Genomic DNA, 17,067 nt, shown 5'->3' with positions numbered 1-17,067 from the left:
CCAGAAAACAAAAACAAACTAAAATCTCTGCCCTCATGGAACCTAGTGAAAAGAGACAGAAAAAAGACAATAAAATACTAAACAAGTAAGTTATATGCTATGTTAGAAGATGATAAATGCTACATGGAAAAGGAGAGCTTAGTTAAGGGAGCTTGAAAGTGGATGGGACAGAGGCAGTTGTGTGTAATTTTAAACAGAATGATCAAGATAGATCTCCCCGAGCAAAGAGTTGGAGGAGGTGAGGAAATGAGCCATGTGGATGTCGGAGGGAAGGGTGTGTCGAGGGAGAGGAAGGCACATGCATAGGCTTCGAGCAGAAGGCTGCCTGGTAGTTTTGAAGAAGTGCATAGAGGCCAGAGTAGCTGGAGAAGAGGCAGCAAGCAGGAGGGTGGAAGGAGATGAGGTTACCAGGGTGTCAGGTAGCTGGACCATGTAGAGTTTTGTGGGCCATCTTAAAATCTTGGCTTTTACTCTGATAAAGTGGAAGCCTTTATAGAGTTTTGAGCAGAGGAATATCAAGATCCATGTTATATTTTACAATGATAACTCCAAATGTTGTGCTGAGAATAGGCTGTAGGGCAGCATGTGTAAACACAGGGATTCCAGTTTGAAAGCTTTTATAGTAATCCAGGGGAGAGATGGCAGTAACTGCTAGGAACAAAATTGTGTCTCTTCAAAATTCATAGATTGAAGCCTTAACACCCCATGTGAGTATATTGGAGATAAGGCCTTTAAGGAGATCATTAAAGTGAAATGAAGTCGTAAGGGTGAAGCCCTGAACTGATAGAACTGGGCTCCTTACGTAAAAGAAACAGCAGCATTCTTTCCTCCATGCAAGGACACTGTGAAAAGATGGCCGTCTACAAGTCAGGAAGCGGGCCCTCACCAGCACCTAACCAAGCTGGCACCCTGATTTCAGACTTCCAGCCTCCAGGACTGTGAGAAAATAAATTCCTGTTGTTAAAGCCACACAATCCGTGGTATTTTGTTATGGCAGCTCAAGCTAATACAGTGACCTGGACCAAGTCGGGGGGTAAGTGGTAAGTAGTTGGGTTCTTTTTTTAAAAAATTAATTAATTAATTAATTAATTAATTTTTAGTTGAGTTGGGTCTTTGTTGCTGTGCGCAGGCTTTCTCTAGTTGCAGCGAGTGGGGGTTACTCTTGGTGGCAGTGCGCGGGCTTCTCATTGAGGTGGCTACTCTTGTTGAGGAGCACAGGCTCTAGGCATGCAGGTTTCAGTAGTTGTGGCGTGCGGCCTCAGCAGTTGTGGCTTGCAGGCTTGGTAGTTGTGGCGCATGGGCTTAGTTGCTCCACGGCATGTGGGATCTTCCCAGACCAGGGCTCAAACCCATGTCCCCTGCATTGGTGGGCAGACTCCCAGTAGTTGGGTTCTGAATATATTTTCAAAATTGAGCCAACGGAATCTCCTCTTGAATGGGAAGGAAGGTAGTTAAAGATTTAAGTTGTGAGATGTTGAGTTTGCAATGTCTGCTAGGTACTGAAGTGAGGGGTCAATAGGCAGTTAGACCTATGAGTCTGGGGTTTGGGAGAGATGTGTGGGCCGGAGATATACATCTGGGGGCATAGCACCATGTCTCAGTCACTAGACTGGAGGAGATTCCCGAGGGGACAAGTGTAGGACAAGAGAAGAAGGGGAGAAAGGGACAAAGTGCTCCCTGAGGCACTCCTACATTAAGAAATTGGGGAGAAGAGGAGGGACCAGTGAAGAAGATTGAGAAGGACTGACCACTGCATCAGCAATGTGAAAGTCATTATGATCTTGACAAGGGCAATGCACAAGTTCAGGGACAGTCTATTTTGTTCACCACTGCATCTTTGGCACATAGCACAATGCCAGTAACCCAGGCAACAAAAATGTGTTCAGTAAACAAAAGACATGATGCAGTGATGAAGTCATTGTTATTCTCATTTCATAGATAATATATTAAGACAAAGAATATTAAATAGTAGCTAGTTAACAGAAGATCAGGGATTCAAACTCAGGTCTAGTTTGATGCCAAAGTTCTATGTAACAATAATGATCAACACTTGCTCTGTTCTTTGATGTGCCAAGAACTATTCTAGTGCTTCCATGTATTATTTTAATAAATTCTCAACATGCCCGAACTGACAACTATTATTTTTATCCCATTTTGTAGAGGAAGAAACTGAGGCAAAGAAGGCTTAATAACTTATGCAAGACCAGCAGCTTGTAACTGCTCACACTGGAATTGACCCCAGCTAGCGGTGGCAGAGCAGGCCTCTGAGTCACCCGTTCGACTCCCCAACTAAGCTCATGCTATTCCATTCACTCCTTCAGAGATACAGTTGACAACGTGGGGGTTAGGGGTGTTGACCCTCTTTGCAGTGGAAAATCCAGTAGAAGTTATGGTTGGCCCTCAGTATCCATGGTTGCATTTCCTCAGTATCCTTGATTCCACATCCACAGCTCCAACCACGGATCGTGTAGTACTGCAGTATTTACTATTGAAAAAAAATCCACGTGTAAGTGGACCTGCACAGTTCACACTTGTGTTGTACAAGGGTCAGCTGCACTGCAATAGTTAGCCAGGGCTGCCATAATGAAGTACCAAGTCTGGGAGGCTTAAACAACAGAAGTTTGCTGTCTCACACTTCTGGAGGTTAGAAGTCTGAGAACCATGTGTTGGCTGGATTGGTTCCTTCTGAGAGCCATGAGGGAAGGATCTGTTCCAGGCCTCTCTCCTTGGCTTGTGGATGGCCATCTCCTCCCTGTGTATCTTCACATCATCTCCCTCCAGGCCTGTTGGTGTCCAAGTTTCCTTTTCTTATAAGGACACCAGTCACATTGGTTTAGAACCCACCCTAATGAACTCACTTAAACTTAATTACCTCTTTAAATAAGAGGTAATTAAGTTTACATCTTATTCCAAATAAGGTCACATTCAGAGGTATTGGGGATTAGGACTTCAATGTATGAATCTGGCAGGGGTAGTGGGGTACAATTAGCTCGTAACGAATAAAAATACTTTCATGAGGTCTCTAAATTCTAGGGTCAGAGAACCACAGTTGATTTGCTCTGTCATCTGGGAACTGTGATATGCTGGCCAGTCACTTTACCACAGCAAGCCTCAGTGTCCTCAGTATATGGGGATAATAGGGCATGTATATCCCTATTTTTTCTAAATACTGTTAGATTTCTTTGCTGAATGCCTATATAAGCTATTATTCTCACTAGCCTTGCCAACATATGGTGTTATTCTCCCTTCTTATGTTTTGCCATTCAGTTGGGTGTAATATGGTATCTTGTCTTAATTTGCATTTTTCTCTTTCCAAGTGAATTTAAGCATCTCTTCACATTCTGCTTTGCCATTTGGACTTTGCTTCTGTAAACTGCTATTCATCTCTTTTGATTATTAAAAATTGTTTTCCTGCTTTTTAAAAAAATTGTTAATATGCATGAGTTTACAAACATATATCTTCTACTGGCCTACAAACTGTGTCTATTGTATTCTTTGTTGAACAGACATACAAGTTTTACTGTAGTTGTATTTATCAAGGTTTTTTTTTAATGGTTTTAGTTTTTCATTTTGGGATCTTATTTAATAAATCTTTCCCTCCCACAGAACACAAAGATATTCTATACTTTCTTCTATTAGCTTTATAGCTTTCCACATTTCAGTCTTCCATCTGGAGTCTACCACACAAATGGTGTAAGAATCCAGCTTCATTTTTTTTTCCTTCATACAGTAAGCCAGCTTTTTCCCAAAACAATCTATTAAAAACCCATCATTTCTCATGGAAGAAATCAAAGAGGAAATAAAATAATATCTAGAAACAAATGACAATGAAAACATGATGACTCAAAACTTATGGGATGCAGCAAAAGCAGTTCTAAGAGGGAAGTTTATAGCAATACAATCCTACCTCAAGAAACAAAAAACGTCTCAAATAAACAACCTAAACTTACACCTAAAGCAATTAGAGAAAGAAGAACAAAAAAACCCCAGAGTTAGCAGAAGGAAAGAAATCATAAAGATCAGATCAGAAATAAATGAAGGAAAGAATAGCAAAGATCAATAAAACTAAAAGCTGGTTCTTTGAGAAGATAAACAAAATTGATAAACCATTAGCCAGACTCATGAAGAAAAAAAGGGAGAAGACTCAAATCAATAGAATTAGAAATGAAAAAGAAGTAAAACTGAGACTGCAGAAATATAAAGGATCATGAGAGATTACTACACGCAACTATATACCAATAAAATGGACAACCTGGAAGAAATGGACAATCCCTAGAAAAGCACCACCTTCGGAGACTGAACCAGGAAGGAATAGAAAATATAAACAGACCAATGACAAGCACTGAAATTGAGTCTGTGATTAAAAATCTTCCAACAACAGGGGCTTCCCTGGTGGCACAGTGGTTGAGGGTCCGCCTGCCAATGCAGGGGACATGGGTTCATGCCCCGGTCCGGGAAGATCCCACATGCTGCGGAGTGGCTGGGCCCGTGAGCCATGGCTGCTGAGGCTGCGCATCCAGAGCCTGTGCTCCGCAACGGGAGAGGTCACAACAGTGAGAGGCCCGCGTACCACAAAAAAAAAAAAAAAAAAAATCTTCCAACAAGAAAAGACCAGAACGAGATGGCTTCACAGGTGAATTCTATCAAAAATTTGGAGAAGAGCTAACACCTATCCTCTCAAACTCTTCCAAAATATAGCAGAGGGAGGAACACTCCCAAACCCATTCTATGAGGCCACCATCACCCTGATACCAAAACCAAACAAAGGTGTCACAAAGAAAGAAAACTACAGGCCAGTATCACTGATGAACATAGTTGCAAATATCGTCAACAAAATACTAGCAAACAGAACCCAAGAGCACATTAAAAGGATCATACAGCATGAACAAGTGGGGTTTATCCCAGGAATGCAAGGATTCTCCAATATATGCAAATCAATCAATGTGATACATCATATTAACAAACTGAAGGATGAAAACCACATGATCATCTCAATAGATGCAGAAAAAGCTTTTGACAAAATTCAACACCCATTTATGATAAAAACCCTCCAGAAAGTAGGCATAGAGGGAACTTACCTCAACAAAATAAAGGCCATATATGACAAACCCACAGCCAGCATCATTCTCAATGGTGAAAAACTGAAACCATTTCCACTAAGATCAGGAACAAGACAAGGATGTCCACTCTCACCACTATTATTCAACATAGTTTTGGAAGTTTTAGCCACAGCAATCAGAGAAGAAAAAGAAATAAAAGGAATACAAATCAGAAAAGAAGTAAAGCTGTCACTGTTTGCAGATGACATGATACTATACATAGGGAATCCTAAAGATGCTACCAGAAAACTACTAGAGCTAATCAATGAATTTGGTAAAGTAGCAGGATACAAAATTAATGCACAGAAATCTCTTGCATTCCTATACACTAATGATGAAAAATCTGAAAGAAAAATTAACCATTTATTATTTCAACAAAAAGAATAAAATACCTAGGAATTAACCTATCTAAGGAGACAAAAGATCTGTATGCAGAACACTATAAGACATTGCTGAAAGAAATTAAAGATGATACAAACAGATGGAGAGATATACCATGTTCTGGGATTGGAAGAATCAACATTGTGAAAATGACTATACTACCCAAAGCAATCTACAGATTCAATGCAAGCCCTATCAAACTACCAAAGGCATTTTTCACAGAACTAGAACAAAAAATTTCACAATTTGTATGGAAACACAAAAGACCCCGAATAGCCAAAGCAATCTTGAGAAAGAAAAACGGAGCTGGAGGAATCAGACTCTCTGACTTCAGACTATACTACAAAGATGCAGTAATCAAGACAGTATGGTACTGGCACAAAAACAGAAATATAGATCAATGGAACAGGTTAGAAAGCCCAGAAATAAACCCACACACATATGGTCACCTTATTTTTGATAAAAGAGACAAGAATATACAATGGAGAAAAGACAGCCTCTTCAATAAGTGTTGCTGGGAAAACTGGACAGCTACATGTCAAAGAATGAAATTAGAACACTCCCTAACACCACACACAAAAATAAACTCAAAATGGATTAAAGACCTAAATGTAAGGCTAGACACTATCAAACTCTTAGAGGAAAACATAGGCAGAACACTCTGTGACATAAATCACAGCAAGATCCTTTTTGACTCACCTCCTAGAGAAATGGAAATAAAAACGAAAATAAACAAATGGGACTTAATGAAACTTCAAAGCTTTTTCACAGCAAAGGAAACCATAAACAAGACTAAAAGACAACCCTCAGAATGGGAGAAGATATTTGCAAATGAAGCAACTGACAAAGGATTAACCTACAAAATTTACAAGCAGCTCATGCAGCTCAATATCAAAAAAACAAGCAACCCAATCCAAAAATGGGCAGAAGACCTAAATAGACATTTCTCCTAAGAAGATATACAGATTGCCAGCAAACTCATGAAAGGATGCTCAACATCACTAATCATCACAGAAATGCAAATCAAAACTACAATGAGGTATCACATCACACCAGTCAGAATGGCCATCATCAAAAAATCTACAAACAATAAATGCTGGAGAGGGTGTGGAGAAAACGGAACCCTCTTGCACTGTTGGTGGGTATGTAAATTGATGGAGAACAGTATAGAGGTTCCTTAAAAAACTACAAATAGATCTACCATACGACCCAGCAATCCCACTACTGGGCATATAACCTGAGAAAACCATAATTCAAAAAGAGTCATGTACCACAATGTTCACTACACCTCTATTTACAATAGCCAGGACATGGAAGTAACCTAAGTGTTCATCAACAGATGAATGGATAAAGAAGATGTGGCACATACATAAAATGGAATATTACTTAGCCATAAAAAGAAATGAAATTGCGTTACTTGTAGTGAGGTGGATGGACCTGGAGTCTGTCATACAGAATGAAGTAAGTCAGGAAGAGAAAAACAAATACTGTATGCTGACACATATATATGGAATCTAAAAAAATAAAAAGAAAAAACTGGTTCTGAAGAACCTAGGGGCAGGACAGGCATAGACACAGACATAGAGAATGGACTTGAGGACACAGGGAGGGAGAAGGGTAAGCTAGGAAGAAGTGAGAGAGTGGCATGGACATATATACACTACCAAATGTAAAATAGATAGCTAGTGGGAAGCAGCCGCATAGCACAGGGAGATCAGCTCGGTGCTTTGTGACCACCTAGAGGGGTGGGATAGGGAGGGTGGGAGGGAAACGCAAGAGGGAGGAGATATGGGGATATATGTATAGGTATAGCTGATTCACTTTGTTATAAAGCAGAGACTAACACACCATTGTAAAGCAATTATACTCCAATAAAGGTGTTAAAAGATAAAGCCCATCATTTCCCCTTGCTCATATATTATGTTCTATATATTCATAGGTCTACTTCTAAAGTTTCTATGTATTCCATTGCTTTATTTGTCTATTTCTACACTTATCTGTTTATTCCTGTATTTATTATTATTTTTACTTACTACAGCTTTGTGGTATATCTTAATACCCGATAGAGTAAATTCCTCCTCAATGCTCACTCTTCAAAGTTAACTTACTCAGAATTCTTTCCCTATTCATAAAATTTAGAAATGGTTTGTTGAGTTTCTCAAAACATACAAATGGGTTTTGATTGAGATATGTGCATTTGTAGATTAATTTGAGAAATACTGATATGCTTTTGTGTTAAGCAGTTTCATCTATGAATTATTTCACTATTAATTCAAATCTTCCTTAACAGGAATGCCTTTACCTGGGATCACATTCACAGGGCACTTTTCACAAAGATGCCAATGAAGGGTTATGTACAAAGATGTTCCACATGGCACTGCATACCTTGGCAGGGAGGGAAAACCAATCTGGGTGTTCATCCCTAGGGGAATGGATAAGAGCATGAGTGATGGATGTATATTAAGGACTATTATGCAGCAGTAAGAAGCAAAGAGCTAGCTATCCATAGTCACATGAGTAAACATAAAAAACTAAAACTATTGAATGAGATATGAGATTGAGCAAACAAAATGAGATTTATAGCACAGTACCATTCATGTAAGTCAAAAATGCATATCTTTAAGTACTTGTTCTGTAATTTTTTATGAGAGAGTCAGTCAGGTGAAGTCACAGAAGGAGTCAGAGGACGGGTTCATGAAAACAGTTGATTATACTCACAGGTCCTAGAGGCAAGAGACACAACATGCCACACAGGACCATGTGGAAAAATGCCAGTGTGGTCAAGAGGCAGAAGACGGGAGCAAGGGAGAGCCAGGGGCCTTTATTGGGGTTTCCCAGGGAAAGGCAAAGCGGTACAGGGGGAACAGCTCAGGACTGGCCTGGTCTGAATAATTTCAGTGGGCTCTAAGCTATAGGAGAGGCCCCTAGTTGCCTGGTACTTGGCCCTGGGATGATTAGGGCAGAGAAATACTGCCTCCTGGGATGTGTGGGGGCGCCAGAGAGAACGGGTCAGGGTGCCAGTTGGTTAGTTTGCATATTAAAGGCATGCTCCCTGCTGAGTCCTTGACTATCTTTAATAACTGGCTAGCCCTGGTGCCGGGGCAGCCTCTACCCAGACAGAAAGGTTTTTGAAGATGTCAAAACATCATAATACACAGAAAATTAAAAATATATATAATTTAGTATTTTGTGCATCAGAGTGGGTGCCTATTGGGAGATGAGAGTGGGAGTGAGGATGGGGAAGAAGGGGGAAATCAGGCAAACAAGGGGTCCTACTCATATTAGCGATGACAATGTGCTACGAAATGAGGAATAGTTTCAACTCATCTCGGCTCCTGAGAGAAGTAAGATAATAAATGAGATGAATGGGGATAATAAAAGTACCTTCTCTACTTAACCCACAGGGTTTTTCAGAGATTCATATGGATAGCGTATGGGATGTATCTATTAAGCACAACTTAATATTAGCTATTATTGTGGTTTAATTTAGGAACATGGCCAATGCAGTTTCTCAAGCTTCTCTCTCTTTGGAGGGAAGCTGTGTCTCATCCAGATCTTGTTGGGGGCTTTAGTTTGATTCAGATGGCAATAGAGCTTATCAAAAGGAGGAAACAGGCCAGGCAACATCATTTTTAACTGCACATAAGCGGCTCAAGTAGTATAGGTTGGAATCATTGAATAAATTCATCACATTTAAAATGACTTGTGCATTGCCTTTCCCACCAGATTATTTCTGTGTGGTTCACCACCTACTCATTGGTCAATAAACATTTATTTCAAATGAAGCAATGAATGTAATCTTTTCCATTTTTTCCAAAAAAAGATTACCATGTGGCTTTAAGTTTACTTGAAAAATGAGATTCTCGAGAGAAGAACAACCCTAGAGTTAGCCACCTTTATATGCCTTACATGGGGCACGAAGTGGAAGCTTAATAAACCTTGAATAAATGACTAAGTGGAAGAATATAATGTGGCCTAACTACTGCATTAGATGCCACCAGTGGGTTCAAGTGGAGAGCTCTGGGATCCATCAAAGTTCTGGTTCATGATATCACTGTAATTTTGGTTTGAGGCAAAAGAGAGACTCTTCAGTCTTCAATCTTAGGCTTGACCTACCAGTTGAACTACTGGCCTCAGAGATAAGAAGCCTGGATATCATGTCACATTATCCTGGGAAAGTAATTTAATCTCAGGCTTCTATTTCCATTTTAAGGATATGAGAGCAGCACATCTGTTCAAATACTCTTTGAAAGCTGCCAAAGCCTGTTTCCAACAAGAAAGACGTCATTGTAAATACCTGCTCTTACCCATGGATGGGAAACAGAAGGTTCTGGTGAATGAGTAGAAGAGTTTCATTGATGCAAGTTACACGTAGATAGCCAGTTTTCAGAGAATGAGAATTTTTGACTGTAAACAAAAGCCCGTTTTGCCACTTGCTGATTCTGTAGCTTTGGAGCCTCAACCTCTCTAAGCATGTTTCTTCATTTGTAAGATGAAGATGCTAACAGCATCTCTCTTATAGAACAGGGGTCAGCAAATATTTCTGTAAAATGCCATATAGCAGATATTTTCCACTTTGCAGACCCTGCACGTCTATTGCAACTACTCAACTCTGCCATATGGTGTCAAAGCAGCCAGAGACAATACATACATGAATAAACATGGATGTGGTCCCGTAAAAACCTTATTTATGGATACTGAAAGTTGAGTTTCTTATAATTTTCACATGACAAAAAGTAATATTCTCCTTTTGATTTTTTTCAACCATGGAAAAACCTTTATACAAAAACAGATGGCAGGTTGGAATTGGCCCTCGGGTCATAGTTTGCCAACTCCTGATACAGTGCGTCTCTGAAACAAAAATGAGGTCATAGTAAGGGCTCAGTAAAATTTAGCTTAGCACCCTTATTATTATCAATTATTTAATTGAAAAGCAACAAAATTCAAAATTATAGATAAAGTGTGATGACAACTAGGTAGCTATAGGAAGAAATATGCCAATGAGCTAACAGTTATGATGTTGGTATAGTAAAAACCAGCTTAAAATGTTTTTTCTTAAAGAATAAAGCATAAAAATTACCTCATGATGAAAACATAATTTAAAGAGACAAATCTAAAAACAATTAACAATAATTATATTGAATATAAATTCAATCTTCCTTTTACAATTCAGAAGGCATTTCAGGTATCCATTATGCCCAGGGATCAATGTTAAGTGTTAGTTACTTCTATAGAAGACCACAGAGAAACCAAGAATGTGGATGAACTTATGCTGAGAGCTTATGCCACATCTAAGAAACTGTTTTCCAAGTAGGTCTACCTCCTATGCTTCTTTGCCCTCCTTATCAGAGTGTTTACTGTTATAAAGGCCAGTAAGTCCACAGTCTAATGAGAGAGATAGACAAGAAAACACCCAAATACAGTACCATGTAGAAGGCGAAAGCAGCAGGAGCAGAAAGGAAGAGCGTCCGACCCAGTTGGAAGTGGAAGCGGTTGTAGTTGGGTAGTTATGAAACCGTGGGTTACATCCATTTCACCTGCCTTCGCTAATCAAGGTTGTTTTAAGACTTCCATGTCCTCCAAGCGGTGCATAACCTAAACAATAAGATGTTTGCCCAAGTTATTGTTTAGGAACTTGGAGTCAACTGCATCTAATTCGAGGTCAGCTGGTTAAGGCTGGATAGGACCACTGACCCTTCAACTGGGCAGACGCTAGTGTCCAATCAGTGACCTTTTAACATCAGAGGGCCCAAAACTCCACCCTCAGAATGTGCAGAGGGCTGTAGGCTAGAAACGGAACAACGGAATGTTGAATTGTTAACAAACGGAATTGTTGTTCTGCACGGAACAACAATTACTGCATCTTTTCCCAATCACCTTTCCTCACCCTCCCCGCACTTCCCACGCCTCATACCATCCTGCTTCTTTATTCTTTGTCCCATAAACTCTCGATCCCCTTGGTTTTGAGGAGGTGAATTTGAGATTTGTTCTCCTATCTCCTCGCTTGGCTGCCTTGCGAATGAAAACTCTTTGCTGCAAACCTCAGCATATTAGCGTTTTGGCTTGTTGTGCGTCAGGCAAAATGAACCTGTTTGGAAACTGTGATAGAGAGCTTCTTGGAGAGTTGGAGATGGAGCTAAATTCTGAAGGAGGAAAAGAAGGAAGCCAGAGTGTAAGACGAGCATTCCAGACAAGGATACCCCATGGGAAAGCAACGTGAGGCAATGGCTGGAGGCAAGGCAGAGCACCGAGGGATTGTAAATATGGAAGGTGGGAATGGCCCAAGAGTAGGATGCAAGCAGGATAGTGGGGAAGACGGAACTAGAGAAGGCAAGAGTCTGCGGGCCCTTTTGGCCATACTCATGATTTAGGACTGTATCCTAATCCTTAAATTGTTCCTTGACCTATAAGTCTCAGCTAATTCATAGCAAAATGGTAACAATGATGTCTACCTAGTAGGATTAATGCTGGGGAGATTAAATGACATAATGTATTAGGTCCTCAATATACTTCAGCATATGCTTTATACTATTGAAATTAATCTATTCAAAAAATTGTTTTGAGAAAACTTTCAAGTGAAAGGCATATGTTTTTCCAAAAAAACACTGCAAATTCAAAACAATGCTGCATGTGATAGCCACTAAGTTTTCAGAGTTTTTCTACTAGTTGAAGACCCATTTCAGGAAGGAGAATCACCCATACATTCTGGTCCCTGGCAAGGATGAAGACGACGGAAAATAAGTGGGAGTTAGGGTTAGGAGGCAGCCTCCTAAATGGCCTCTGCATTGCAAGCATGCTTGGAATCTGTTCATTTGCTATTTAATAAAAAAGGCTCCAATAGAGGATACATTCTGAATATTTTGTTTGAGAGTCCCTGTTTCTAATTTTGAAATATATCAAGATAATTATCACTTAAATGTATTTGTTAGTAAAAAAAAAATCTTTCCTCATGTGTTGCTAAAACTATTTTCGTGTTCTTGTTACCTTTTAATTTGTTTTTATACTTCATCAATAAAATAAGAGTGATCTTTAATTCTTCAGATTGGGCCATGTTCTGATTCTATATACTTGACTTTCTTATTTGCTTTGAAAGGGAAGAAGTAAATGAAACTTATGCAAGTAGGGATGATAGTTTAGTTTTTGGATAAGAACAGTGCTTTTTAAATCATGGGACCAGGATTTATGTCAGATTATTATTATAATATTTGCTTCTAAAAAGTTGAATTTAAGCTAACAATTATTTTAAAATAATTAAAAAAAAACTCTTACACTTAAATCTTGGAAATAGCAGTCAAAATGACTTAGGATCAGAAGCAAAAGCTATAGAGGTTAATTATTCTCCCAGCTTTACTTCTGATGTACACTGAGATTGCTACTCCTTTATATTTCCTATCTGTGAAAGAGAGCATTTGTACAGGACTTGTAATCCACAATCATCTAGGGTTGAAAAGTAGAATTTTGAGTAAGTGTATTAATACATTCTGAGAGCAGAACAATTTGGTTTCAGAATTCGAACGTAAATCTCTTCCAGTTCTTCTGGTCTCTGTTCCAACAGACACACCAGCTCCTGCTTCCCAATCATGGGGATTAATATGCTACATCTTTCTTTCTTTCTTTTAAATTTATTTATTTATTTTATTTACTTATTTTTGGCTGCATTGGGTCTTCGTTGCTGCGCGTGGGCTTTCTCTAGTTGTGGCGAGCGGGGGGCTACTCTTCGTTGCGGTGCGTGGGCTTCTCATTGCGGTGGCTTTTCTTGTTGCGGAGCACAGGCTCTAGGCACGTGGGCTTCCGTAGTTGTGATTCGCGGGCTCTAGAGCGCAGGCTCAGTAGTTGCTGCGCACGGCCTTCGTTGCTCCGCGGCATGTGGGAACTTCCTGGACCAGGGCTTGAACCCGTGTCCCCAGCATTGACAGGTGGATTCTTAATCACTGCGCCACCAGGGAAGCCCTGCTATATCTTTCAATCGTGTAGATACTTTTAAGAAGGAAAGTTTATAATATAAATTAATTGACCTCTGCATTGGATAATTTGTTTGGTTTTCCTCCCGATGGCAGTCAAAAAAAAAAATGCCATGAAAGTATTAAAAATTAATTCATCTTTTTTAGGAGAGCAAATGCAATATGTAGCAAGAGCCAAAAAATGTACTTATTATCCTTTGACCCACTAATTATACTTCGGGGAAGAAAACAATCAGAGACTTCTTATATAGTAAAAAATTTTAAAAGTGGAAACAAACTTAAAATGCTCAATGATTGGGGAATGGTTAGCTAACCCAGAATTATAAGCTGACAACATATTGTATTATGCAACCATTTAAAAGGATATGCACAAAGACTATGAAAATACATTACAAAATTTGTTTAAAATAATGTTAAATGCATTGTATATGTATATATTGATTACAATAATGCAAAAACGATGTATTCATATAATATTGAGGAGAAGAATTCAGGAGTCAGTTAAGAAGTAGCTGGTCTACATTGCATATGACATTCTTTTCAGTAGGTGATTTTTTGGGGTAGTGTCTGAAATAGTAAAAAATGCTGCTGTGATCAACTTATCACTTAAATTTCCTTGTTCTTTTTCTCTGTTTTCTTTTTCTTGGTGCACAACACAGTGATTTAGTATTTCTGTACATTTCCAAATGATCACCACGATAAATCTAGTTACTATTTTTTCTCGTTCTTTTAAAAAATATGGCCCCCAAAGATGACCTACACCTTGTACTTGCCCATTTTTCTCCCTTTTTATGTCCCAAAGGAAATGCATTTTTTCCCTCCTGATAAATATTATGAACCTGTTTATTCAGTAATTGAGTGTGTTAATGGACATCCAGTCACTCACTCTTTGGTGCGCCCACGAGGCTCTTTCCGCTGGAACTCATGACTACTTAAAGAAGACACACTGCCCCTCTTCTTCAGTAAATGAGCCGTTCTGTCTTTAGCAATGTCTGACATCATCATAACCTATGGAAGAAAACTTTTGTAAAATACTGAACAAAAGATCTGAAAATATTTTAGTATAACACAGAGACTCATTCTAAATAAAGTACACAGATCCTTTTTTTTTAAGCATTTTGGAATAGGGAAGTGGGGTTTCCTAAAGAGTGATTTTTAGTATATGTTGTTATTCTGGTCAGTATAACTGGAAATATGATAACTCTTTTTAAAAATATTTCAGAATTTATAAGAAGTAGAGACTTCCTTTTTTGTTTTATTTTTATTTTTTTGGCTGCACTGCGTGGTATGCGGGATCTTAGTTCCCTGACCAGGGATGGAACCCGCTCCCCCTGCAGTGGAAACACGGAGTCTTAACCACTGGACCACCAGGAAAGTACCATCTGATAACTTTTATTTATGCAATAGCATACTTAATTCACACAAGCATATATTAAGCTGCAACAAAAATACTTAACTGCAGACGAGGTTAAAGTCACTGAGAAATGATAGCCATATGTAGAAGAACGATATTATCCTACACCAGAAAACAATATTTTTATTGCCTCCCCAAATTTAATTTCAATGATATTTTGCTAATTAACATTTGTTGTTGTTGCTATTACTTTAAAAATTAAGATGAGCTGCTTCTCCAAAGGGTATTTTTTTTTCAAGCAACAGTGATTTACTTTGTAAAGAGCCAACAGAACTTTTGTTTTTTTTTTTTTTTTTTTGGCGGTACGCAGGCCTCTCACTGTTGTGGCCTCTCCTGTTGCGGAGCAACAGGCTCCGGACGTGCAGGCTCAGCGGCCATGGGTCGCGGGCACAGCCGCTCCGTGGCATGTGGGATCTTCCCGGATCAGGGCACGAACCCGGGTCCCCTGCATCGGCAGGCGGACTCTCAACCACTGTGCCACCAGGGAAGCCCAGAACTTTTAATGAAGTAATTTATTGGAAAACCTACCTCCTCTCACAAATGCTTGTGAAAAAGCTGGTAGTAGGAATGGACTTCCCAGAACTTGGACTGTAACTCTACTGCCCTATTGCCTACATACAAGTTTAGACATTCATTGGAATTATTTTATAATCTGTAAATCTGAGAGCCCCAACAGGGAGACACTGTGCTAGGCACTAAAATAGAACTAAAACAGTCCCTGCCTTCAAAGAGCTGGCAGTTGAAGTGGGTAGGGCAGACAAGAACACAACCTAAAACCCCAGTGTGATCAGTGTCAGGTCAGACAGAGGCAAAGGGTACTGAAGGGCACGCAAATACAGCAGAGGTACTGTGTGTTAGGAAGCGAGGCAGTGTGGGGGGGGTGTGATTGTGGACCTGTGTGTGAGAGTGTGTGTACATGGGTGTGAGCATCTCTGTGTGAGCATATATATGTCTCTGTGGGCATGTGCTTGTGTGTATGAGCATGAGTGTGTCCCCATGAGTGTGTGAGGCTGTGTGTATGAGTGAGTGTGTACATAAATGTGTGTGCCTGTGTGAGTGCCTATGTGAGCATCTCTTTGTGTATGTACCTGTGTGTATGAGTGATTATCTGTGTACATGAGTGTGTGCCTTTGTATGTTGGTGTGTGCACCTTTGTGTGTGATGTGTCTGTGCACTGAATGCATGTGTGTTTGAGTGTGTCTGTGTACATGAGTGTGCCTGTGTGAGCGTGTATATGTGTGAACAAGACATACTGAGCCTGTTTAAGTGGGTCATTCAGGTTCCAACCTTAAAGTGACACTGACAGACCTCGGTCTGCTCACCTGTTTCCAAAGCTGCCCCGCAGGCCAGAATTGGGACCTGGAGGTCCAGAGGGGCTGAGGCCGCCGGTGTCGCCAGACCTTAGGCAGACTGCTCAGAACTCATGCTGCTCCACGATCGGACCGGCTGGCCAGCTCTGCACTGGGCAACACTGTAAAGTCGAGACACACAGGCAGGCAGGAAACAAAAGGCCAGGACATGCTTCCAGTTCCAAAAACTGGGGCCAATTTTTTCTTATTTCTTGGAGGGAGGAGGAATAAGGCATTCGAAAGAGAGGTCGTGGACAAGGCAGGCAGGCCATTTCTAACACAAGGCCCTCCCCGCTTAGCCCCCTCGATCCTCGAACTTGCATTTTGCCTCGGTCAATCTTCTCTGCTCCTGCCCAGACGCGCTGCGGAGAGGGCGCACTTACCTAAGGCAGTGCTGGAGACGCAGACGCGACTCGGCGGGGGTCCTCCCGGACCACGGGCTCTTCCGCTGCCGGGACCAGCGCGGGGCGAGGCTCCCGTCTCCCAGGCTTCCCTCTGCCCGCGAATGCCTGCGCACTCCCCCTGGACTCCGCGGCCTGTCTCCAAGGTGACCTTCTCAAACAGAGTCCTTGGCCCGCCCCAGGCAGACATAGTAGTTGCGTAGTCCTCTGAGCCGCCTGAGGATGTAGAGGATCTCCTCGTCACTGCCCAGAGGGGGCTGCCCTGAGCCTGGCTGTGCCTTGGGGTGGCCGTGAGCTGGAGAGAAGCCGAGTCATTCTGTAGCGAGGGGGACATCTGGGAACTCAAGGGGCAGCCCTGAGAGCCCTCATCAGTTTCCTTTTGCAGATGTCAGGGGCAGGAGTGGGAAATGCTGCCGGTTCCTAGGACGGGAAGTGCGAGGTACAGAGAGAAAGGAAAGCACC

The 17,067-nt window shown here is 40.8% G+C and overlaps 1 protein-coding gene across 1 annotated transcript in view; it reads right to left on the bottom strand.

Moving 5' to 3' along the window:
• The window catches only part of DYNLT5 (dynein light chain Tctex-type family member 5), a 28,614-nt gene extending 11,982 nt beyond the window's left edge, over nucleotides 1-16,632 (bottom strand). The window contains exons 1-2 of the mRNA XM_027114518.1: nucleotides 16,588-16,632; nucleotides 14,328-14,449 (exon numbers count right to left, since the gene is read on the bottom strand). Coding sequence (XP_026970319.1) covers nucleotides 14,328-14,446 — 119 coding nt within the window. The 5' untranslated portion in view covers nucleotides 14,447-14,449; nucleotides 16,588-16,632. The remainder of the gene's footprint in view (nucleotides 1-14,327; nucleotides 14,450-16,587) is intronic.
• Between the last annotated feature and the right edge of the window lie 435 nt (nucleotides 16,633-17,067).

Source organism: Aethalodelphis obliquidens, unplaced genomic scaffold (genome assembly GCF_003676395.1).
Source record: "Aethalodelphis obliquidens isolate GAN/ISIS:26980383/991018 unplaced genomic scaffold, ASM367639v1 scaffold13, whole genome shotgun sequence".
NCBI lineage: Eukaryota > Metazoa > Chordata > Mammalia > Artiodactyla > Delphinidae > Aethalodelphis > Aethalodelphis obliquidens.
This window is presented reverse-complemented; position numbering and strand designations above follow the sequence as displayed.